Source organism: Mustela putorius, unplaced genomic scaffold (genome assembly GCF_011764305.1).
Source record: "Mustela putorius furo isolate JIRA1106 unplaced genomic scaffold, ASM1176430v1.1 tig00000275_pilon_pilon_pilon, whole genome shotgun sequence".
NCBI lineage: Eukaryota > Metazoa > Chordata > Mammalia > Carnivora > Mustelidae > Mustela > Mustela putorius.
In genome coordinates this window covers 7,301,040-7,327,318 of record NW_025421341.1, presented here as the reverse complement: position 1 = coordinate 7,327,318, position 26,279 = coordinate 7,301,040, and the positions used below count along the sequence as shown (strand labels likewise).

The window sequence follows — 26,279 nt, the reverse complement described above, 5'->3', positions numbered from 1 at the left end:
TTTATGGATCTTCTTTATTCCTTTCTTCTCTTGCTCTCTTTTTTAACTGTAAGTTGGCTTTCTTTAGTGATAAACTTGGATTCCTTTCTCTCTTGCATATTTGTTATTGGTTTTTTATTTGTGGTTACCATGAGGTTTGTAAATCACATCTACATATAGCAGTCTATCTACATATAGCATATTAAGCAATGGTTGCTTAAATTTGAATCCATTTTTTTAACTCGTCTCTTTGTATTTTAGGCATATGGTACCATACTTCATTTTGTGAGTTCCTTGACTGATTTTTACAGATTTATTTTTCCTGCTTTTGTGCTTCTTTTTCTTACTCTTACATATGGTCTTTCCTTTCCACCCAAAAGGGTTCCCTTTAACACTTCTTGTAGGGCTGGCTTAGTGATCATGAACTCCTTTAACATTCGTTTGTCTGGGACACTCCATATTCTGAATGGTAGCCTTGCTGGATAGAGTATTCTTGGCTGCAGGTTTTTTCCTTTCAGCACTTTGAATATATCATGCCCATTCCCTTCTGGCCTGCAAAATTTCTATTGAAAAACCACTGATAGCCTTATGGGGTTCCCATTGTATGTAGCTGTTTTCTTTTCTCTTTCTGCTTTCAAATTCTTTATCCCTGCTTTTTTGCCATTTTAATTACTATGTGTTTTTACTGTAGACCTCTTAGGGTTGATTTTGTTGAGGGTGGGCATCTCTGTGCCTCTTGAATCTGAATTTCTGTTTCCTTCCCCAAATTTGGGAAGTTTCCAGGTGTTATTTCTTCAAACAAATTTTCTGCTCCCTTTTCTGTTTCTTCTCCTTCTGGGATCACTATAATCCCTATAATGTTGCTATGCTTGAGAGACTCATTGAGTTCCCTAAGTCTGTTCTCATTTTGCATAATTTTTTTCTTACCTGCTTAGCTTGATTTCTTTCCATAACTCTGTCCTCCAGGTTACTCATTTGTTCTGGGTCTTCTAGCTTGCTATTTATTCCATCTAGTATATTTTAAATTTCAATTATTGTGTTCTTCATCTCTTTTTAAAAAATCTGTATGTTAAGGGTCTCATTGATGTCCTCTACTCTTCTCAAGTCCCATGAGTACCTTTATGATCATTACTTTAAATTTAAAGGCATATTACTTATATCTGTTTCACTTAGGCCTTTTGCTGTGATTTTTCCTATTCTTTCACTTGGAGCATATTCTTCTGTCTCCTCATTTTGCCTAACTCTCTGTGTCTATTTTTGTGTAGTAGGAGACTCAGCTATATCTTCTGTTCTTCAAGGGATTAGGTGGTGTATGCACTTTTAACAAGATGGCACTCGTCCTCTTCCATAGGGGACATGCAGGTGTTGCAGAAATAAGGACACCCAAGACTGCTCTGTAAAGCATGCATGGGAGTGGGTGCACTTTTAACAAGGTATGTGCATCTTCCCCGGAAGTTGACAAGCTGCTGCCACCAGGTTAAAGGCCCTGCAAAGGGCACAGTCAGGAGATATGATGTTGGCAAGGTTTGTATGCTGGTCTTGTTGGGGAGGGCAACTGCAACGCCAGGGCTCAGGTAGGCCTTGGTGGAAGGGGCAGATCCACAGAAGCACAAGGGAGGGTGATGCAGTTTAAGCAATTTAGGAATTTAGGTAGTGAAGGCTCATTCCCACAGGTGGCTGTGGGTTTATGCTGGGGGACAGGGGAGGGAAAGGGTCTTCCCTGCTCCTTTGTTAATGAAAAAGTGCCCCAGTAGACTCTGACATTAGCCAATAACTTTCCCTCTTATATGTTCCAGGCATTTTTCAAACTACTGGTTCTAAACTGTGTCTCTGCAGGCTGTGTGTCATGCTATCTCTTTAAGTGTAGGTTCTCAGCTTTCTATCACCTTCAGGGCTGTCCCAGAGCTAAAACCACTGATTTCTTAACTTGCAGCTTTTAAGTCTCACTGGTTTTAACAACTCACAGAATTTGGCCCCTCTAATTTTTGAAGCCAATTGCTTGGGCATTTTTTCTTCTCTGTGCAGCTTCCTCTGGGTGTAGTCTGTTTCTTGCCCTGGTCTGCACCTGTGGCTCCCTACCTCTGGCAGGCAGGCAGACCTGCAGTGTTTAATTCCCCACCCTATCTCTGGTAAGAATATGGCCTCTTCTATACATTTAGTTGTGGAGTTATTCTCAGTGTTTTGGTCTTTTTCTGGGTTATAGTGATGAGTGTTATCTAATTGTATCCATGGGAAAGGTGAGTTTAGGGACCTCATACTCCCCCATCTTTGCCAGAAGTCCTCCGTCCTGATCTTATAAGTGATTTATCTACTACCTTTATTATGTTTGTATGTACCGATGGAGTTTTTACCTTTTCTAATTTTCTTACTCCTGTTTATGTTTTTTTCTTTCCCCTGAAATAATTACTTCCTTTTAACATTTCTAATTAGGCTGCTTTAGTGAGAATTCCTTTCTCTTTCTGTTCTGAATGATAATCTTATTGGATAGAGTATTTTTGGTTGCAGGTTTTTTTTCTTTCAGCACTTTCAATATATCATTCTACTCTCTTGTGGTTGTAAAGTTCCTGCTGAAAAATCAGAAGTTAGCCTTATGGAGTTTCCCTTGTATGTAACTGTTTTCTTTTGTTTTTAAAATTCTCTATCACTACTTTGTCATTTTATTGTGTCTTGGTGTGGCCCTCCTTGGGTTGATTTTATAGGGGGCTCCCTGTGCCTCCTGTTTCTGGATGTGTTTCCTTCCATAGATTAGGGAGGTTTTCAGCAATTTTTCAAATAAATTTTCTTCCCTCTTTTCTCTTCTCCTTCTAGGATCCCTACAATGCAAATGTTATTATACTTGATGGTGTTATTGAGCTCCTTATTTTCATTTTTTATGACTCTATTTTCTTTTTGCTATTCAGCTTGATCACTTTCCATTACTTTGTCTTCCAACTTGCTGATCTGTTTTGCATCCTCTAGTCTACTATTTTTCTCTTCTATTTTTTAGTTTTTTGAGTTCATCTCCAACTGTTTTGTTTTGTTTTTTTTTTTTTTTTTTTTTTCCTCTTTGTTGAGGTTCTCATTGAGATCCTCCTCTCTTTTTGCATGTCAATTATCTTTATGACCATTCCCTTGAATTCTCTATCTGGCATATTGCTTATATCCATCTCATTTAGCTCTTTGGTTGTGAGTTTGTCCCATTCCTTCATTTGGGGCACAGTCCTCTCCCCACTGACCCCCCACTCCACCCCATTTTGTCTCTCTCTCTCTCTGTTCTATGTATTGGGAAGGTCAGCTTCATCTCTTTATCTTCGAAGTAGTGGCCTTTGAAGAAGAGGTCCTGAGTGCAATGTCCCCTATTCATCAGAACAAGGAGCTTCAAGGTTTTCTCCTCTGTGTGATTGTATGCATTCTACTGTTATGATTAAGCCACATTTGCCTTCTGCAATGGCTCTCTTTGCTTGTTGTGGGCGGGGTTTGGTCCCTGTGCTGTTAAGGGGCCAATCTGGGGCTGCATTGGGCATATAGTTGGGTTGGACCAGATGCTTGCCCTCAGCCCATTTGCTGGGGTTAAGGGTTGCATGAAACTGTGGGGCATTCTCCGAGTTGTCCCCTATTTGTGGGTGGTGATGGCATTCAGATTAGATGTCTGGCTCCAGCTACAAACTGGTGTGTATGGTTAACTTCCCCTCTCCCCAGGGTAGAAGTAACTTTGAATGGCACTGGTCACTGTGGGAGCTGCTTGCAGGATGTGACATTGCGGGAGCCATTTTGGAGAGACTTTTCCCAGGTGGCATAGGTTGAATGGGGGCACATCCACAGCAGAAAGTAAAGGCAGGGTGTGGTGCGTTAGCAAGCTAGGTGGAGAGTGTTCATGATGTTTCCTGCAGATGTCCAGCTATCTAGGCTGGCGGGCAATGAACAAATATTCCTGCCAGCTCTTTTGACCTTGAACAAGTCTTCTCAAGATTCTTACCTCTCCAGCACATGTTCTGAGATTAGTAAATAAATCTCTTTCCTATGTACCCAGACACTTTTCAAACTGCTGCTTCTATGCTGTATCTCAGCAGGGTTGTTTGTTATGGCATACCTTAAGGGTGGGGACTCAAGTCTCCTACCACCCTCTTGCTCTCCCAGGTCTAAGCCCACTGATCTGTAAAGTACCAGGAGTTAAGCCCTGCTGATTGTAAACTCATCAAGTTAAGCCCCACGGCTTTTCAAAGCCAGATGTTGTGGTAACTCATCTTCCTAGTGCAGGGCCCCGGTGTCTGGGTGCCTGAAGTGCGGTCCATTCCTCTCCTTTCTCTATGCCTGTGGTGTCCCTCCCTTTTGTGGTTAGTCTTGCTGAGAGTTTGGGTACTGACTTCATCTCTGCCCCTTCTACACTTTTCCTTGTGGCCTCCTCTCTACATTAACTATGGAGGGCCTGTTCTACCAGCCTGGGCTATTTTGGAGGTTAGGTGGACTTATGTGGCTGTTATCTAGATGTATCTGTGGGAAAAGCTGAGCTTAGGATCCTTCTAGTCCACCATCTTCCCAGGTTCCTATATGTTCTATTCTTATCAAGTATAATATTTGTATCTTGTCAAACTTTGGTTCACTCTTGAGAAAAACTTTGATTTACAGAATATTGGTCAGTTTCTAATTTTCTACCATAAATTGTAAAGACTATGGGGCTTAAATAGAATTGGAAAATGGATTCTTGATCATTCATTTAATGGTATAATCAAGAGGTAGTAATTATTTTTTGGAGACCACGAATTTCTGGTAGTCTTCAAGGTTGTCAGTATGTGTATTAATCAGAGTGTAATTGGGAAAGTAACTGCATCTTTCAAGTAGAAGGAACACAGGGAACTGCTTTCATTGGTGATGGAACTAAGGCTGAGAAACCAAAAGGGATGGTGAGGCAATCCAAAGATTAGCAAGAGCAGGAAGTGACACCAGCCCTCAGATGGAAGGGACAGCAAGAAGTGTGATGAGAGTCCTAAAGTCAGAAGACAAGGAAGTTACAGCTGCTGCCAGAGACACCACAAAAAACAAAAACAAAAACAAAAAAAACAAAAAACCACAACAGGGAATTGGGACGAAAGGTAAGAAATAAATACATTTCTCCTGTTTCCTCTTATACTCTGATCTTCCAATGGTGCCTCCCTGGAAACCAGAGAGTGAGGGTGCATGGGAAATGTAGTTCTCAATGAAGCAGAGGAGAAGAATGAATAAATGGATTTGAGAACTAACAGGCAATTGACCAGCAGTACTTGAGGAAAACTACTGACCTGGCTTGTAGTAAAGGACATATTTACTAAATGAAAACTGAAGTCCCTTTACCTTACTAAACTTCTAAAGGCAATATTTTAACAGTGGCAATATTATAACATAGTGGCAATAATATAACATATTTAATAGTGGCAATATTATAACATAGTGGCAATATTATAACATATAAAGAATCAAAAATTTCCATAGAAATCAAAATTACCATGGACATCTCTCAGATTTTTTCAAGACCTTCTTTTTAAAACAAAAAACCCTCATAACCTTTATTCAAGGAAGAATTCCTTAAATAGATATTAAATGTCTACAATATGCCAAACACTTTGCTGAACACTAGGAATATAGTAGTGAATCAGACAATATTCCCAAGGAGTCCACAGTCTACTGGGGACATAAATATACAAGTATTTGTTCTGCAAGTGCTGTCCGGTGGAAGTATTATAGAAGCCAAGGTTACTGTACTAGTGTGGTCCTTCAGAAAGCAGACAGCAAGATGAATTTAGACACATGCGGTTAGGCAGAATAATGACTCTCTTCCCCCCTCCTCCCAAATATATCCACATCCTAATTCCTGGAACCTGTGATTATGTTACCTTACATGGCAAAAGAGACTTTGATGCTGTGATTAAACTAAGGATCTTGAGTTGGGGAGATTATCTTGCATTTTTGGAGTAGGCCCAAAGAAGAGTCAGTACAAGAGAGAGGCAGAAGGGTCAGTCAGAGATGTGATCACTGAAACAAAAGCTGTAATAATGTTGGTCCAAAGGCATGCAGGCAGTTTCTAGAAATTGGCAAAGGCAGATTTCTCCCTCGGGCTCCTAAAAGGAATCTGACCCTCTCAAGCCATTTGAAATTTCTGATGGTTAGAACTGTAAGAAAATAAATTTCTATTGTTTTAGGCCACTAAATTTGTAGGTAATTTGTTACATCAGAGATAGAAAATGAACACAACAAGCAAAGAGCCTAAAATTTAAGGCAAGTGATCTCAGGATAAAGCTATCAATATCTACAGTGATGGGTCTATTTCATGTGTCAATTTAACTGGGCCACAGGAAGTCCATTGATTTGGTCAAACATTATTCCGGCTATTTCTGTGAGGAAGTTTTTTTGAGGAAAGTGACAAAATCTGTAGACTGAATAGAGCAGACTGCCTTCCTTGATGTGGGTGGGCCTCATCAGTAAGACCTGAATAGAACAGAGACGTTGTTCTGACTCTCAAAGACTAGGCTGACTTTTGCCTGAGTATGACATAATTCCCTTCTGCCTGTCTTCAAATGGGGCATCAGCTTTTTCCTGCCTTTGCACTCAAACATCAGCTCTTTCTGAGTTTCTAGTGTGCCAGCCTTTGGACTGGAACTGTATCATTCATTCTCCCGGGTCTCCAGGATGCCCATTCACCTTGCAGATCTTGTGACTTGTTAGTCTCCATAATAGTGTGAGCCAAATTTATTCCTAATAAAAAGTATCTTATTGGTTCTTATTTAACCAAAGAACTGTTTCTTTTGAGAACTCTAATACTCCTCTAATATACAGGAGATCTGAGCGGCACTGCTTTGTGGCTTCCAGACTCCATCTTTGTAACTAACTCTCCACCTAGGTTTTATGGTTCCTGTTAGCTCTCTTGCTTAGAGGAAACAGGAGGAGGTTAGTGGAATGAACTACAGCACCCACCACTACGGGTGATCTCAGGGCCTCAAACAGTATTCATGTCCTCTCCCTCTTCCACCTTGGCATGGCTTACTTGATGGAGTAACTTAAACATTCTTGAGGAGAGCTGGCCAATAAACATGAAAAGGTTTGTGTTTCAAATTGTCTATTCATTTTTGCATTATTTGTCTCATTGGTTTAATTCTTTAGTCAAGACAATAATCTGAATTTTTGTAATGCTCAATAAGACAATTCATTAACTGAGGTAGGCCCCAATTTACCACAGTTTAAACTATATATTCCTTGAGATACAACTCTCTTTTTTGCTAATAAGGTATATCCTTAAATTTTGTATCCCCTACAGGAGCAAGAATAATCATATGAAGTGCCAGAACATCTTCTGCCTCATTGAATACATACCAGGTTGTCTCTGATTCATGTATGTTATATAAATAAATCTATTTGAGAAGGGGCTTTCCTTGGCAAAACAAATTAGAATTTTGTGTTTTAGCTTTGTCAAATCGCAAAAAAATAAAAGCATAACTTCAATTCAATAAATCTTTATTGAGCTCCCACGGGGTGCATGAATTTAGAATCTATAATTTACAGAAGTAGAAAAGTGTCACTTTAGCCTCTTTTATGAAAAAAAAAAAAAAAAAAAAAAAAAGCAAATTACAACATCCCTATATATTTCAAGTGAATCATTTAATGTGAGGCTCAGTTTTATATTACCATAAATCAACAGACTAAAATGAAAAAGTATAAACATTTTTTCCCTCTATCAAAAAAGTGTTTTGATGCCAGGATAAACTAGCCTGTTGGTCTAACAACAGCTGATCAAAAAGGCTAGAGAATCTGGAAGTAAAAAATGTACTTGGAAGCACTGTCCTCTGAGGGCTCTTTCCCCTGAGGGCAACAAAATGCTGAAAAAATTAACTGGCTCAAAAATTATATTGAAAGATCAAGAAGGGGAGTTAGTCACAGCTTGGGGAAAAAACAATTGAGAACAGATGACAAAATGTAGCTAGATTCATAATTATGAAGTTTTCCTGGAGTTATTCTAGAACTCTGAGTTAACCAAATAGGCTATGAACTTATGTTCCTTTGAACAGAGTGGTTTTAAACAATGGAATCTCCAGTGCACCAACTGTATTTTCAAGTATAATTCTAGTATTTGTACCTAGCAATATAGAAGAAAAGCAGCAGGGAGAAAGTATCAGGTATCTAGGACATAAAGGATTTGGCAGCCCTAGAATTCCCAGCTTAAGTCTTTTTCATCAGGAAAATCACATTCTGGCTCAGTCCAAGGTGACACTGGAGACAGTGCTATTGATGGCTTAGGAGGCAACAGTGAAAGTATTGAATCCTGGCTTTCTTCTTTCATCTGTTAAAGAAACTCAGAATAAGGGTGTTGGCACATAAATTCAATACAGTAGCTATGTTAGAAATAAATAACTTTTTAAAATGTAAAAAGTGTTTAAAATTGTTTTGGGGCATTTTCACTAAAAATGCCTTTGATCATCTGAAAACAGGAGAAGTAATAACCAAATGAACTAACTTTTATCAGAATTATTTTGCCCCTTCATCATCTCTAGCCAATAGAAAACACTAAAATGTCTCTAATCAAGAACATTAATTAAGGACATAGTAGCATTTAATGATATTCTGTTTGTTTTTACTCATTTTGTTTTGCAGAATGGGCGTATTTTAGAAAGTCAATAATTGCACTACCAAAAAAGTTTTCTTGTTTTTAACTTTACTTCGTAAAGGAATAATTATTAAGAATCTTGGTTATCAAACTGTCCCATTAAGCGAACAAAATGAAATGAATTTTTAATAGTACTGAAAAACATCTAGACAACAGAAGACAGATCAGCTTACCTGTTTGAAGAAAACATGGGACAATAAACTGCTTGCAGATGGTCTGAAATTTTTTTAAAAGTCATAAAAAAAAACCCTTGTATTAGAATGTATATTTTTAGGTATAAAAATATCTTAGAAATTAGTTTTAGAGCTATAAAACCCAATACTAAAAAACTGAAGTCCAATTCTTAGCTTCAACCTTGACTAATGGGAAGAATTAATTTGAGAAATAACATTTATTGGGCACTTACTAATTATAAGGAAGTATGCTAGGCATTACAAGGCTAAAAAAAGATAAATAAGACACATTTTATTTCTGAAATACTAATATGTAGCTATGATAATAATTTATACTATTATTATGGCAACAACTAACATTTTTGTACTACTTGGAAGTTTCTAAAATGTATTAACATAAATGCACTAATTAATGTTCAGAAAGATGAAGTGATTTTTACAAGATAACTAGGTTAAGAAATGATACAGCTGAGACCAGAGACCACGTCTTCTGATTTCAGATCCAGTACTCTTTCTGTTTGCTCCTTGCCTCTACTTGTTTTTAGCATTGCTATTTTCTGGATTAGACTGTAATTTTTTGATCAGAAGACTGACAGAAGAGATTTAAGTTAGGTGGGAGGGGAACACCACAAAGCTTCTATAAAATATAGAACTTTGATGCGATTAACAAGTGGCCAATATTACCTTTTCTCAGGATCTTGTTGCAAACAGAGCTGGACCAAGCTAAAGAAGGCAGGAGAGAAAGTTTTTGAGGATGGAGTTTGCAATCTGTCACTATTTCCTGTGCGAGTTCCACTGGAGACAAGTACACTTTCTCCAATCCCAGAGTCTACACCTGATCGGGAATTCTTCATTCTGGATTCTGACTGAGGGAAGATACTAACATCCAATGGACTATAGGGAGGACCTTTCAGTTTCTGTAACAACATCTAAAAGAAAGAAAAAATTCCTTCAACCCTTTTCAGAGAAAACATTAAAACAACAACAACAAAGATTCTAAGAGCAAAGATGTTTAACAGAAATTCTCTAGATTGAATATAAGGGATCTTATGAAAGAAAGGTAGTTTAGGGCTTTTAGTAGCATTTACCTGAGTCCTATGCATGTCCTGGAAAGGTACCTGCCCACTGGCCAATTCGCATGCTGTAATCCCAACACTGTAAATATCTGACTTTACGTTATATCCATGTAAATCCTGTAGAACAATTAATTTGAAGTCCTTTAGTGAAATTAACTTAATAAAAAGTTATATAAATGTGTTTGAGAAAGGATGTTGAACAATGGAAAAAACTCGTAAGTGAGAAATCAAGATAAACCTATGTGGTATAAACATTTTAAAATCCCTAACATAATAATTTTGACAAGAAAGAGGAAAAAAGTTTCGCAGTAGGCCATTCACCAATCCAATCTAAGGGCACAATTGTCTTTTAGTCAAGCTCAGAAGACACTCAAGATGCACAGACAACCCAATACGAAGGCCACACCTGACCTGTCTCAGTAGTTCTGGGCTCAGCCACGGCTGCACTGATGTGCTGAACTGTGGGAAATCATACACAGCCCTATGCCTCTGTCCGTGCTTAACCAAACTATGCAGGTGGGACAGGCCAGAGAGGGTCACTAGGCCATCACCAGAAATGAGGATATGGCTGGCTTTAATACTCCTAGAACAAAAAGAAACAATCCTAAATACTAGGAAATTGGCCAATGAAGAATAAAAAATCTGGTCAGAACAAATCCATGTATTCTCTTGGAAAATAAATACTCTTTATAAAGTTATAAAATAGCACATTTATAAGTAAGTGTGCTTACACAAACACATACATACATATATATGTATACATCCACATATGAAATGTTTGGGAAATTAAGGAATCCTTTTCAAGTATTTAATACAGCATTAGAACAAGGGGAAATAAAGCTAGCTACATTTGGAAGGGATAATATTTTTTTTCAAACTAGGAATGGAATCAAATGATTAATTTCACTATTTTAGGATACTGTTGCAAAACACCCAAAGAGAAGTCTAAAAAACCAAGTAATATTTGAAGTATAAAGTTAGACTTTAAAGTTAAATTATTATTATTATCCAATTAAGGGCAGCCTCTCATGGTACTACCATCATTTACACAAGATGTCTTATATAAAAATTTCCTTTGTCAGATAAATTATACAAGAGCCTTGTTTTTCATCCAAAATAGTGAATTTGGAAACTAACAGAGTAGGATGGCCAACAGTTTGGTTAATTATAATAAAACCTCGATTAATTAGAATACAGTTTGTTGAAACTCCTCAGTTAACCAGTATGTTCCTAAAAATGAATAGTAAGAAAAAAAGCTTTGAAGAGATTGAAATGAACAGTAAAAAAAAAAAAAAAACAACAACAAAAACCAAGTTTATTTAAAAATAATTAAAAGGGAAAAAGTCCCAGTATATCATAGAACAATGTTTTTAACATTCAGCCAATTATTTCTGCTTCTATAGTTTAAAAATAAGAGAACTGATACTTAATATGATAGTTTTAAGGTGCTACAAAATATTTAAGAAATCAAAGAAAGGTTTAGTTCCAATTTGTACATGATATAAATATGACATAGAGCTGAAAAGCAGATAAAGAAAAACAAACGAGACAACCAGGATCCCCACCTATAGCTTATTCCCCAGGGTTCCACGAGGGCAGGTGCTCCACCAGAAACTGAGCACAGAATTTGGTAAAGACAATGTGGTCTGAACATTTTTGGTGAATGAACATAAAGTATAAACAATTACTGTAGCTACTAGCCCATTCCTTCCTCAACTTCCATTTACGAGTTTCCTATCTCTCCTAACACTCGACTTTTCTTCTTAAAATCTCCTTAAATGATTTATTCCACTTAAATCCTTCATTCTGTAAAATACAAATAAGTAAATACCTGTGAATACAGCCATTTTGATGCAGATAGCTCAACCCTCTCACTGCTCCAAAGAGAATGTTTCTTATTAAAGTTTCACTCATTCCTTCAGGAAAGTAAGTCTTCAAGATTTGACTTGCTGAACCTAAAGAAACACCTGAAATCTTTAATTGAACACTGCAAGTGATTTTGCTTCTAGCTAAGTTTTAAATGTTCTTTCAACCATAAACTAACACACACACTCCCTCTCTCTCTCTCTCTCTCACACACACACCCCCATTATGTTTGAGTCTAACCACTATCCTAAGATGCAAAGGTAATTTTCCTTCAAGAATCTGCAAAAAGACCTTTCTTTTTTTTTTTTTTTTTTAAAGATTTTATTTATTTATTTGACAGAGAGAAATCACAAGTAGACGGAGAGGCAGGCAGAGAGAGAGGGAAGCAGGCTCCCTGCTGAGCAGAGAGCCCGATGTGGGGCTCGATCCCAGAACCCCGAGACCATGACCTGAGCCGAAGGCAGCGGCTTAACCCACTGAGCCACGCAGGCGCCCCTGCAAAAAGACCTTTCTAATGATAATCTAGAGATCAGAAAATTAACAATTTTCAGTATTACTAGAAAAATGTTGTGTGGCTTTATTTTTGAATCCAGAGGCAATTCACAAAAGTTGTCCCAAAAATCAAAGCTCTAGAATCCATTCATATTTATTGAATACACTTATTGAACACTTTGTGTGAGGAAATATATGAGCACCAAAAAGAAAAATACATGATTCTGGCCTCAAGAAGCTCAAGTCCAGTGAAATGAGACAGGTACACACACAGGTGTTTACCATATAGTAAAATAAGTAATTTACAATGAGAGAAATTGGGAGAGAGATTAGTATGCATAGGTGAAGAAACATTCTGCTTGAAGACCTATAGTGGCTTTCCATTGATAGAGAGCCAGGAAACTGAAGGAAAGAGATAGTTTGTTCAAAGGCATGGAATTCTTAGGGAAGCAGTATTAGTTTAACTGATGATCAGACCCATTCTGCTTTTTTCCAAAGCCTAAATTCAACATGAACCTGATAGAGAAATTTATCATGAAATCTAGATGGCCACTAGATTTAGAAATTAAAAGTAGTGACTCATAAACCTAAGATCCCATTCACCCTTACAATTATAGCTTCCAGGCTAAACTAGGAGTTATTTTATCTAAGGTGAGTTTTCTTACCATAAGCCATAAATGGAGAAATAACCCAAAGCCAGCTGCCAACAGTGAAAACAGTCCAATAAGTCGTAATATTGGGGTGCTGGAAAAAGTGGGACAGAATCACTGCTTTCTAGGATAAACACACAAGAAACAAGACATTTAAAAACTTTGTACCCCTTATGAAGAAAATAACAGCAGAGGTGGCAGGAACGCTTGGCACAGCTTATTAGTACTGAGCGCTGTTCTCAGTACTGCCGTCTCTTTAAATGTCACCACCATGACAAGAAGTATGTCATAAGATCATTCCTATTTTACAGGAGAAAAATAGGGTATAAGAAACTTAAAAGTCAGTCAAAAAGCACAAAATAAAGGAGTGGAAGTGAGATGTGAACTTGGTCTGACTCCTGAAGTCATACTTTTAATAACTCTATTATGTTCTTATTACAGAAACATTGAAAAATAGATAAAACTATGAAGATAATCACTTCTAACATTAAATCACAGAGACAACCACTGTTAACATTTCACTGTAATTTCTTTCAATCTTCTTTTCTGAGCAATATATACGTGTACATGAAAATACTTAAAAAATTGGGACAATATCAAAACAAAATACCTTCCCTCTTTATATCGAAAATGATTAGTGACAATGAAGATGGTATTATAATATTCCCAAAATGCAATTCTGTTAAAATTCATCAATTCAAAAGTTGATTTTATTTAGCTGGATGAAAAAGAAACTGTTTTTGTTTTTTTCTATTTCCCTATAGGACTATTTGTGATTAGACTAGGAGCACTGTAAATCTCCAGACCAGCATTTTGAAGATGATATTCATTTGAGGAAATTTATACTAGTTACCAAAGTTTGAATATATTTGTTCTTTCATGAATCTGGCTTCCAGCTATTATTTCTGACTCTGTTACTGTGTGTTTATTAGAATAAAGAAATCTAACTTTAACAGAATAACTATAATTTGGGGGGGAAAAAATGCCTACAGATGTAATCCTGTCAAAAGACATTAAATATATCATTTTTCTCACATTGTTACCTGTAATGCTTTCAGGCGTTCATCAGTGCAGTTTTCTAGATTTGTAATTTTTATAGTCACCAGTGTTCCTGTAGGCGTATGACGGGCAAGATGGACAGTTGTCAAGTTGTCAAATCCTCTTCCTATAATCAGATGTAAAACTCACATTAGCAAACAAAGAGGAAAAAAAAAACTGGTAACTGGGACATCATCAAGAAGGAAAAAAACCTGGTAACTTGGATTCATCAAAATTAAAACCTTCTGCTCTTCAAGAAGACACTGTTAAGAAAATGAAAAGATAAGCCACCGAATGAAAACATTAATGATACTTTTATCTGACAAGTTTACATCCAGCAAATATAAAAAATTCTTAGAGCTCTATAGAATTCTTAGAATTCTACGCAACCCTATACTAAATTCAAAAATATGCAGATTAAATAGGCAATCCACAAAAGAAGATACAGGAATGTCTAATAAGCACATGAAAAATCCTCAGGGTAGAGAAATGCAAATTAAAACCACCATTACATATACTATTAACATACCATTGATATACTATTACATATCTATCATAATGGCTCAAATTGGGACTTGATAAACTAATTATGGCAAATTCAAACAATGGAAATTATTGAGCAATCCCTGGCCCACTGACATGATATAAAAGGCAGTCCTGAAAGGCTTCTTTCACTTAGCATAATGCTTCGGAGATTGTTCCCTATTGCTGTGTTTCAGTAGCTTCTATTACTCAGCAATAACCCACTGTATGAATATACCACAATTTATCCAACCTCAAATTGATAGATATTTGGGTTGTTTTCAGCTTTTGGTAACTATAAATAACGCTGCCAAAATATTCTTTAAGTAGACATGTTTTCATTTCTCTTTGGCAAATACTTACAAATGCAAGGGCTGGGTCATGCATATTTAACCTTGTAACAAATTGCCAAACTGACTTGGAAAGCGGCTAAACTATTTTTATTCCCACATACAGTGTATAAGAGCCACAACATACTCATCAGCATTTAATGTCATCAATTTTTAAAATGTAAAACACCTGGAGTGGCACTTACCAATAAGCACCTAATAAATGTTAGTCCCTCCCTCTCTCCACAGTCACCAAATTGTGCCATTTATCTTTGAAAAGAAGTTAATCCCAAAGTGTCTCCAGTGTCCGCATGACTGCCGTAGTTCAAGTCTTATCCTCTGTCGCTGGTGGCATGCAGTGACTTCGTCACCGTGCCCTGCATTCTCAACGAACGCACGCTCCAAAATTACTGGGAAAACAATACTTCAAAAGCCTATACCTAAGTCCCATTCACCAGAAATTCTGACTCCACAGCTCTGTGATGGGATACAGGCACTGCAATTTTTAAAGATTCGGGTGCTCCGGATGGTCCTTCCGGTTGTAAATAACTGATCTTTATCTTCCACACTGCTGCCTGGAGATGCTGCCTGTTTTCCCTCTAACTTCAGCATTTTATCCATAGAAAGGTACTACAGTGCAGCACCTCTCCAATCAGAAAGGTTTGCTTTCAAATCACTAGCTGTAGCACTGTTACTTAAGTTCTCAGAGCCTCAGTATCCTCGTCAGACGAATGGCGAGCGGTAAAAGGCTGACATGAGAAAGTGCACATGAAATGTTCAGCACAGTGCCCGTTAGATGGGATTACTACCATTATCACCACTCCACAATGCATCTCAAACATGGACAGGGTAAACCAAAATTGCTTTGAGAAATGAAGTGGGTAAGTTGTCAGAGTCTGAACTTCTAAATACACTGTAAGAAATCTTTCACAATGTGTTACAGACCTCCCTTTCCAGATTTGTCTCCTACCACTGCCTACACTCCCTCTGTTCCCACGGACAGGCAAAGAGCATCTATGGGGTAGTTCCCTTCTAGCCAGCGTTCCTCAGTCATCTACTGAAGTAATTTTTTTTAACCTTTTTTTAAATTGACACCATGTGAACACCCTTCCTAATTCGGGGGCATTACCCACCAGTGCTATTTAGAAGTGTCAGATCCTTATTTCTCTCGGTCTCCTTGGCACTGGCATGGGAAGGTCAGTGACTTAAGCTTAGCCAAATGAAGGCTGGAATTAGTGATAAACAGAAGCGGAGGCAGGCAGAACTCACTGCAGTGGGTTCCAGTATCTGGGATGTAAGTGATCTAACAGGTAGTACACTAACTAGGCTGTTCCTATGCCATGGTCCGCTCTCTGGTTCTAGTTATTTGGCTTTTCTTAGTTTCTTCCAAGTCTCTCTCTCTAGCCAACAATTGTGTCAGTTAGCAATACTGTTCAAAAAATATTCCTCTCTTAATCTAGTCAGGATTGTTTTCTGTTATTGCAGCAAAAACCCTGAATAGAATATTTAGCAAACTTTTCCTCTTTTTTCAGGCTCCTGCTTAATTTTGTGACTTTTCTTGATTCTCAGTGCAGTCAAGATGGACGGTCCGATGTGCCATCTTTCCTATTCCCATAACAACACACCTCTACTATAGTACCCTCTAGCACATAAATAGGACTATCTTGCCTGTTCATCTTCCCAGAGAGAATATGGATTCCTCAAGTGTTTTACATGGTTTTATATCCCTAGACTCCAACACAGTATCTGTTTGCAGCGTGTAATAGCTATTTGTGATTACTCACAGCAAGTGTTTCACACGTGTATGGCTATTAATAGATCTGTCAGACACAATTAACATCTAGTTTTATGCTACAAGTGACAAAAGAAAAAGACCTGCCCACAAAACAATCTTTTTTTTTTTTTTTTAACATTTTATTGATTTATTTGATAGAGATCACAAGTAGGCAGAGAGAGGAAGGGAAGCAGGCTCCCTGCTGAGCAGAGAGCCGGATGCGGGGCTCGATCCCAGGACCCTGGAATCCTGACCTGAGCTGAAGGCAGAGGCTTTAACCCACTGAGCCACCCAGGCACCCCCAAAATAATCTTTTTGTCATCAATTTCATTTCTAATTATGAAGGGTCAATCCAAGATAATTACCTATTTCCACTTGGAGTTCATAGTGAGAAACGTTGGTGGAACAGATCACATCCTTTGCTCTAGTGGATGGAGGCAATTGGGAAAAGGTTGGCGCATCAACCTGCATTATTTTAAAAAGATGAGAAAAAATAAACTTTTTTTGGTCCCCCATTTTAGTCCTCTACCCTAATATAAAATACTGATATTTTACTTTTAAACATGCAAGTGCTCATTAGGAAGGCACTAGAAGGTGGCTTAAGACACTGTTTCAAGATCTAGAAAGAGTTTAAAATTGCTAATAAGTGGTTAAAAAGCTATCAGCATGTAAAGGGGGAGAGTGTGGGAAAAGCAGATTTATAGATAGCAAAGAATACTTTCCTGCACAATCTCTAGTAAGCATTTTTAGGAGTTGCTAGAAACAGCTATTAATTCTTCAGGGTACCTAATAAATACATCTACTACACATATAAGTACCTGCTCAGCTAAGGAAGGTGTTAATAAATCAAAGAAAAATTTCCACATTGCAGCCTATTAAAATTACTGATGTTTTTCACCAGATGAAATCAATCAGAAGGGAGGTAAGAAAGAAAAACCTCAAGAGATGGGAGAATAGGGTTCAGACTTCTGCAACGATCCGAGGTCTCACGGGGGTGCTTTAGCAACAAAGTCTTAGGTTTGCAGCAGATCCCAGGCCCAGTGAAATAACACGCCCACAGAAGAAAGAAGAGGCCGATACCACCAGTGTCATCCGATAGCCAGGAGGGCCTCCTAAAAGACAGCCGTTCTCCAAAAGACACTTGGGAGGCTTTACAGGCACCAGCAGGTGGCAAGAATCTTGTTACTGCCTCCAAGGTAGAAGGAAGAAAGGGATTAGAAATGATATTACTGGGGGCGCCTGGGTGGCTCAGTGGGTTAGGCCGCTGCCTTCAGCTCAGGTCATGATCTCAGGGTCCTGGGGTCGAGTCCCGCATCGGGCTCTCTGCTCAGCAGGGAGCCTGCTTCCCCTCTCTCTCTCTCTGTCTGCCTCTCCGTCTACTTGTGATTTCTCTCTATCAAATAAATAAAATCTTTAAAAAAAAAAAAAAAAAAAAAAAAAAAAAAAAAAAAAAGAAATGATATTACTGGGTAGTAGGAGTTGTGCTGCTTTTTATATTCTTGATTCTACATGGTCCCTAAACTTTTAAAAGAGCCAAAAAAATATAAGCTCACAGTTAAGGATGAATAAAGGTAAATATTATTCAAGAGGGGTGAAAGACTATAAAAAGAAACCCTACTATTACAATCGGAAATAATCCCAGTGAAGAAAAGAAATCCAAATAAGTCATTTCTTCAGAACAGGTAGTCTTAAAATTACCTCAGATTTAAAGAATACAAATAAGAGAAAGAAGAAAATATAACAATTTTTAAAAATCTTAAAGTGATAAACTACAGGCCTGTCAGGAAGGCTAGAGCACCAAATGAACTGAGGTTTACAGCTCACTGCTAGAGAAAAATGGAATAGGTTACCCAATAATGGACTGAAATCAGGCTAATCAACCTTTTCTTTGCTTCCATATACTCCATTAGGGAAATAGTTGTCCTTTTTTTAAATATGCTCCATGCCCAACATGGATGGGGCTTTAATTCACAACCCTGAGATCAAGAGTCATATGCTCTACCAACTGAGCCAGCCAGGCACTCCAGGAAATAGTTTTCTTTAAAACAGAAGGGGCACAACGCCTGTGTGGCTCAGTTGGTTGAGCAACTGACTCTTGGTTTTGGTTCAGGTCATGGTCTCAGGGTCACGGGATCAAGCCTCATGTTGGGCTCTGTGCTTAGCACAGAGTCTACTTGGGATTCTTTCCCTCTTCCTCCCCCTCTGCCCCTCCCCCGACTTGCAAGCACATGCATGCTCTCTCTCAAATAAATAAAATATTTAAAAAGAAAAAAATAAAGTAAGACAAATAGAAGGGGCAAATATATTGGAAATAAGCAACTGAAGTCTAAAACAAAGTGTTTTACATAGGTTCAAAGTTACAGGCCAAAGACAATTATACGTAGGATATTAAGTTTGCAAATATAGTAGAACTGAAAAGAGAAACCAGAATGAAAATAATCAAATACTGACCCGATTTTCAAAAGGTGTGAAAACTACAAAGAGGTAAGGCTTGATATACTTGCCCAGTAAAGTCTAAAATCAAACTACTAGATAGATGAATTACAGACACTTAAGAAAACAACATGGTAATTACAAGAAGACAACAAAGGTTTACTAAGAGTGAATCATCCTAAACTAAGCTCACTTCTCTTTTTCAATTAGCAATAATCGCGCCTCGGATAAACCTCATTGGCTACGATACTGCCACTGCGCAAAGCTCACTTCTCTTTTTGATTTGATGACTAGAGAATTAGAAAGCAAAAATCATGGCAGGGTCAGACTTCTAAGGAAGATGGTGGAGTAGGAGGAGCCTAAGCTCACTTCATACCATAGATACACCTAAGTAACACCCACATCACTGTAAATAACCCAGAAAACAACCTGAAGACTAGCAGACTCTCTACAGTTAATCCTACAGAAGATACATCCAAAAAAAGGTAGGAAGGGCAGACCTGAGATCTGGAACCAATGACCCACAAGACTGCAGGAGGGACAGACAGTACAAGCATGGAGAAGGGAGAGGAGCAGACCCCGTGCCAGGCAACACAATCATGGAGACCCGCAGTGGGAAGATAAATCCCCATAACATTGAACTATGAAAACCAGAGGGGACCTAATGCCTAGTAATTTAAAAAATAATGGGCTCAGCTCTGGGAGAGCCAGAGCATAACAAACAATCCTGCTAAGATAAAGTACTGAAGCAGTAGTTTGGAAAACACCTGGGGTTGTATACAAAACAAACAAAAACTCTAAGAAGAGACAAAGAAGAACTCTACACAATAACAAAGGGGGATACTCCGACAAGAAGATGTAACAATTGTAAATATTTATGCAAACAAAGGAGCACCCAAATACATGAAACAGTTAATAATATAAAGGAATTAACTGACAGTAATATAATAATAGTAGAGAATTTTAACACCCCACTTAGAACAATGGGCAGATCATCTAAGTGGAAAAGCAACAAGAAAACAGTGGCTTTACATGACACACTGGTCCAGACAGATTGAACAGACATATTCAAAACAGTCCATCCTAACAGAATACACATTCTTTTCAAGTGCCCATGAAACATACTCCAGAACAGATCACATGTTAAGCCACAAAACGGGCTTCTACAAATAGAAGAAGATGAAAGTCACACTACTGACTTTTTCTAGCCACAACACTGTGAAACTACAAGTCAAGCACAGGAAAGTATCTGGGAAGAACACAAACACATGGAGATTAATTAACATGCTACTAAACAAGAATGGATCAATAAGGAAATCAAAGAGGAAATGAAAAAAATACATGGAGACAAATGAAAAAACACAGTGGTTGAAAATCTTGGGGATGCAGCAACAGCAGTTTAAGAGGGAAGTTTATAGCAATATATAAACTCAGGAAGCAAGGAAAATCTCAAATAACCTCAAATAACCTAACCTTACACCTAAAAGAGCTAAAAAAAAAAAGAACAAACAAAACCCAAATCCAGCAGAAGGAAGGAAATAATAAAGACTAGAACAGAAATAAATTACATAAAACTAAAAAAATAATAGAACAAATCAACAAAACCAGGAGCTGGTTCTTCGAAAAGTCAACAAAATTGATAAGCCTCTAGCCAGAGTTATCAAAAAGAGAAAGGACCCAAAAATCACAAATGAGAGAGGAGAAAATGATAACCCATACCACAGAAATACAACTAGAGGAAATATAAAAATCTATATGCCAAAAAACTGAACAACCTGTAAGAAATGGATAAATTGCTAGAAACACATAATCTGCCAAAACAGAAGAAGGAAGAAATACAAAAATTTGAACAGACCAATTACCAGCAAATAAATTACCAAAAAACTCTCAAGAAACATAAGTCTAAGGCCAGATGGCTTCGAAGATGAATTCTACCAAATATTTAGAGAAGAATTGTTTCTTCTCAAGCAATTCCAAAGAAAAAAGGAAGCATTTGACAAAGTACAACATCCATTCACGATAAAAAATCCTCAACAAAGTAGGTGTGGAGGAAACATACCTCAACATCACAAAGGCCATAATAAAGACCCATTGCTAATATCATTCTCAATGGGGAAAAACTGAGAGATTTTCCTGTGTGGTCAGGAACAAGATAGGGATGTCCACTCTCAGCACTTTTATTCTTTACAGTACTGGAATTCCTAGCCACAGCAATCCGACAAGACTAAAGAATTAAAAGGCAACCATATCAGTAAGAAAGAAAGAAAACTTTCACGATTTGCAGATGATATGATACTATATATAGAAAAGCCAAAAGACTCCACCAAAAAACTGGTAGAATTAATAAACGAAACCATTAAAGATGCAGGACACAAAATCAACATACAGAAATCTGTTGCATATCTATACACCAAATGAAGCAGCAGAAATTAAGGAATCAATTCCATTTACAATTGCACCAAAAATAATAAGATACCTAGGAATAAACCTAACCAAAGAGGTGAAAGACCTGTACTCTGAAAACTACAAAATACTGATAAAAGAAATTGAAGATAGAAGAAATGAAAAGACATTCCAAGATTATGGACAAATAGTGTTAAGAACAAATGTTGTTAAAATGTCTGTACTATCCAAAGCAATCTATACATTTAACACAATCCCTATCAAAATGGTAACAGCATTTTTCACACAACTAGTACAATCTTCAAATTTCTACAGAACTGCAAAAGACCCCAAATAGCCAAAGCAATTTTGGTAAAGAAAAGCAAAGCAAAGCTGGAGACATCACAGTTCTGAACTTCAAGTTGTATTACAAAGCTGTAGTGATCAAGACAGTATGGTACTGGCACAAAAACAGACACATAGATCAACAGAACAGAATAAAAACCCAGAAATGAACCCACAAATATACAATCAATCTCTGACAAAGCAGGAAAGAATATCCAATGAGAAAAATACTCTCTTCAACAAATGGTGCTGGGAAAACTAGACTGCAGCATACAAAAGAATGAAACTGGATGATTTCCTTACACCACACACAAAAATAAATTCAAAATGGATTAAAAACCTAAATGTGAGACCTGAAATTATAGAAACCCTAGAAGAGAACATGCACAGTAACTTCTTTGACATTGTCCAAAACAATCCTAGAATGGAGCACAGGTAGTAATTTCTCTGACATCAACCATAGCAACATTTCTCTAGATATGTCTCTGGAGGCAAGGAAAACAAAAACAAAAATAAACTACTGAGACTACATCCAAATAAAAAGCTTCTGCATGGCAAAGGTAATAATCAACAAAACAAATAAGTGACCTACTGAATGCGAAAATATATTTGAAAAGATGTATCTGTTAAGGAGCTAAGATCCAAAAATATAAAGAACTTATACAACTCAACACCCAAAAAACAAATAATCCAATTTAAAAATGGGCAGAAGAGGGGCGCCTGGGTGGCTCAGTGGGTAAAAGCCTCTGCTTTCGGCTCAGGTCATGATCCCAGGGTCCTGGGATCGAGCCCCACATCGGGCTCTCTGCTCAGCAGGGAGCCTGCTTCCACTTCTCTCTCTGCCTGCCTCTCTGCCTACTTGTGATCTCTGTCTGTCAAATAAATAAATAAAATATTAAAAAAAAAAAATAAAAATGGGCAGAAGAAATGAACAGACATTTCTTCAAAGAAGACTTAAGATCGCCAACAGATACATGAAAAGATGCTCAACGTCACCAATCATCAAGGAGCTATAAGTCAAAACCACGAGATATCACTCCTATCAGAATGTCAGAATGGCTAAAATAAAAAACACAAGAAATGACAAATGTTGGCAAGGTTGTGGAGAAAAAGGAACACTCTCACACTCTTGGTAGGAATGCAAATTGTACAGCCACTGTGGAAAATAGTACAGAGGTTCCTCAAAAAATTAACAAAGAATTACCATATGATCCAATAATTCTACTACTGGGTATTTACCCAAGAGTATGAAAACACTAATTTGAGAAGATGTATGCACCCCTATGTTTATTGCAGCATTATATACAATAGCCAAAATATGGAAACAACCCAAGTGTTCATCGATAGATGAATGGATAAAGAAGATGTGATATAGGGGCACGTGGGTGGCTCAGTGGATTAAAGCCTGTGTCTCTGGCTCAGGTCGTGATCCCAGAGTCCTGGGATCAAGCCCCGCATCGGGCTTTCTGCTGGGCGGGGAACCTGCTTCCCTTCCTTTCTCTCTGCCTGCCTCTCTGCCTGCTTGTGATCTATGTCAAATAAATAAATAAAATCTTAATAAAAAAAAAAGATGTGAGATATATATATATATATATATATATATATCACAAATATATATAATCACAATGTTTATTGTAGTATTATATACAATAGCCAAAATATGGAAGCCACCCAAGTGTCCATCGATAGATGAATGGATAAAGATGTGACATATATATATATATTATTCAGTCATAAGAAATAATGAAATCCTGCCATTTGCAACATGGATGGATCTAGAGGGAATGATGCTAAGTGAAATAAGTCAGTCAGAGAAGGACAAATACCATATTATTTCACTCATATGTGGAATATAAGAAACAAAACAAATAAACAAAGAAGAGACAGACAAAAAAACCAAACTTAAATATAAAGAACAAATTAGTGTTTACCAGAGGGGGAGGGCTGGGGAGGGGTGAAATATGTAAAGGGGACAAACAGCACACTTACCATGATGCATACTGAGTAATGTACAGAATTGCTGAATCACTACAGTGTACAAATGAAATATAACATTTTATTTTAAATATACTGGAATTTTAAAAAACTCAGGGCACAGTTCTGTTCCTATCAAACCTTTTAGAAATTCTAAAAATTCAGAAGACCTATTTAATGGAAAATCTGCCAAGGTAATCATTAAAACATCAATCAAATACTTAGAAGTTAAACTAACCAAGGAAGTTAAAAAGGTATATAATGAAAACTATAAAACATAGCTAACCGAAATTTAGGAAGACATAAATAAATGGAGGCACATTTCATGTTCACTGATTGGAAGACTTAATATTGTTAAAAGCTCAAGGAACCCACAGTAATTCAAATCATTTTGAAAAAGAACAAAATTGGAGAACTCACTCTTCCTCATTTTGAAATCTATTACAAAGCAATGGTAATCAAAATGGCATGGCACTGAAATAAAGACAGAAATATAGACCAATGGAAGAGAATAAGAGCCCAGAAATAAACTGCCACATATATGGTCAAATGGCATTTGACGAGGGTGTCAAGACCATTCAACAAAGCAAGGACAGTATATTCAGCAAATGGTGCTAGGAATAGTGTATATCCACGTGCAAAGGAATGAAGTTGGACTCTTAACAAACATCATATACAATACTTAAATCAAAATGGATCAAGGGCCTAAATTTAATATCTAAAACAATAAAACTCTTGGAAGAAAAAATGGGACAAAGGCTTTGACATTGGATTTGGAGATGATTTCTTGGATATGACAGCAAAAGTATAAGAAACAAAAGAAAAACAAAGCCCACTTCATGTAAATTTTCACATTTTGTGCATCAAAAAATAACTAACAACAAAGTAAAAAGGTAACACACAGAATGGGAGAAAACATTTATAAGTATCTGGTAAAGTGTTAATATCCAGAAAATATACAGAACTCCTAAAACTCAAGAACAAAAAAGGCAAATAGCCCAATTAAGAAAAGGGCAAAGGACTTGAATAGACATTTCTCCACAGAAGAGGTAAAAGTGGCCAGTAAGCACATGAAAAGATGCTCAACGTCACTAGTCATTAGGGAAATATAAATCAAAATTACAATAGATATCACTTCATACACATTAGGTTGGCTACTATAAAAAAAAAACAGAAAATACATCTCTAGGATGTAGAGAAACTGGAATTCTTGTGCAATATTGGTAGAAATACAAAATGGCAAAGCCGATGTAGAAAACAATATGGCGGTTTACCCCCAAATTAAAATATCATTACCATATGATGCATTAATTCCACTTCTGGATATACCCGAAGAAATGAAATCAGGTCCTAAAGAGATATTTGCACATCCATGTTCATAGCAGGATTATTCACAATAGCCACAAAGTGAAAGCAACCCAGTGTCCATCAAGAGATGACTAGATAAGCAAAATGTGCTATATACATATAATGGAACATTTTCAGCCTTAAATAATAAGGAAATTCTGCAAAACGCTACAACACAAATGGACCTTGAGGACATTAAATGAAATATAACTCAGTCACAAAAAGACAAATACAGTGATTCCACTTATATGAGGCAGAGTAGTTAAAAATCATAGAAAATAGATTGGTGGTTGACAGAGGCTAGTGAGGGAAGGAGAACAGGGAGTTATTGTTTAGTGGATACACAGTTTCAATTTTACATGAATAAAAGAGTTACAGAGATGGATGGTGGTGACAGCTGCACAATACTATGAATGTATTTGATACCACTGAACTGTACACTTAAAAATGGCTAAGATGATGGGGCGCCTATGGCTCATCAGGTTAAGCCTCTGCCTTCGACTCAGGTCATGGTCTCATGGTCCTGGGATGGAGTCCCGCATTGGGCTCTCTGCTCAGCAGGGAGCCTGCTTACCCCTCTCTGCCTGCCTCTCTGCCTACTTATGATCTCTCTCTCTCTCTCTGTCAAATTAAAAAAAAAAAATGGCTAAGATGGTAAGTTTTATGTTATGTGTATTTTAGCATGAGGCCAAACAAAACAAAATAGAAACACACACACACACACAAACAGGCAGCAGCACGTGTGGAAGTTTCTTGAAGTTTAAGACCTCTCTCTTGGCAACAGCAAGGAGACAAGAGCAGACATTTTACCTCAATCTGAAGGGTAATACTTGAATGAAAATTAGCATTGGATAATATATTCTATTGCATAAAAGAAAGAAGACTAAAAGACTTCAGAATATTAGTGAGTAAAAAGTAAAATGAGAAAAATGAAGACAAGTGAATATAGGATCAAGATAAACTTATAAGCAGGAATAATTGGGATTACCTTGTTCTGTAGGAAACAAGGAATTTGCAAGGCAGGTTCCGTTTTGTAGTAAGGATTGCAGAATAAAGTAAGGATTAAGAAAGGGAGGACCCCAGAGAAATATTTATTCCCTAGCATGTTTTTTAAAATATTACTTAATATATCAGGCATTACCCAGGAGAAATACAGAAGAAAAACACAGGATGCCTATTTTATGGGAATCATGTTATAGTCAGAGAGACATGTATATCAATCATTGTGAGATAATACATACCAATTTCTGGGAATGTCTAAGATTTGTAGGAGAATAATAAACAAAAAGTA

General features: G+C 37.2%; 1 protein-coding gene and 1 pseudogene across 1 annotated transcript in view; both read right to left on the bottom strand.

Annotated features, from left to right (window-relative positions):
* Positions 1–7,423: 7,423 nt before the first annotated feature.
* The window catches only part of STRADB (STE20 related adaptor beta), a 28,697-nt gene continuing 9,841 nt past the window's right edge, over positions 7,424–26,279 (bottom strand). The window contains exons 4-12 of the mRNA XM_045078566.1: positions 16,873–16,972; positions 13,888–14,009; positions 12,860–12,968; positions 11,668–11,791; positions 10,248–10,419; positions 9,849–9,953; positions 9,445–9,689; positions 8,761–8,803; positions 7,424–8,263 (exon numbers count right to left, since the gene is read on the bottom strand). Of these exons, the coding sequence (XP_044934501.1) occupies positions 8,129–8,263; positions 8,761–8,803; positions 9,445–9,689; positions 9,849–9,953; positions 10,248–10,419; positions 11,668–11,791; positions 12,860–12,968; positions 13,888–14,009; positions 16,873–16,972 (1,155 nt within the window). The 3' untranslated portion in view covers positions 7,424–8,128. The remainder of the gene's footprint in view (positions 8,264–8,760; positions 8,804–9,444; positions 9,690–9,848; positions 9,954–10,247; positions 10,420–11,667; positions 11,792–12,859; positions 12,969–13,887; positions 14,010–16,872; positions 16,973–26,279) is intronic.
* LOC123391698 lies at positions 19,057–19,207 on the bottom strand (annotated as a pseudogene).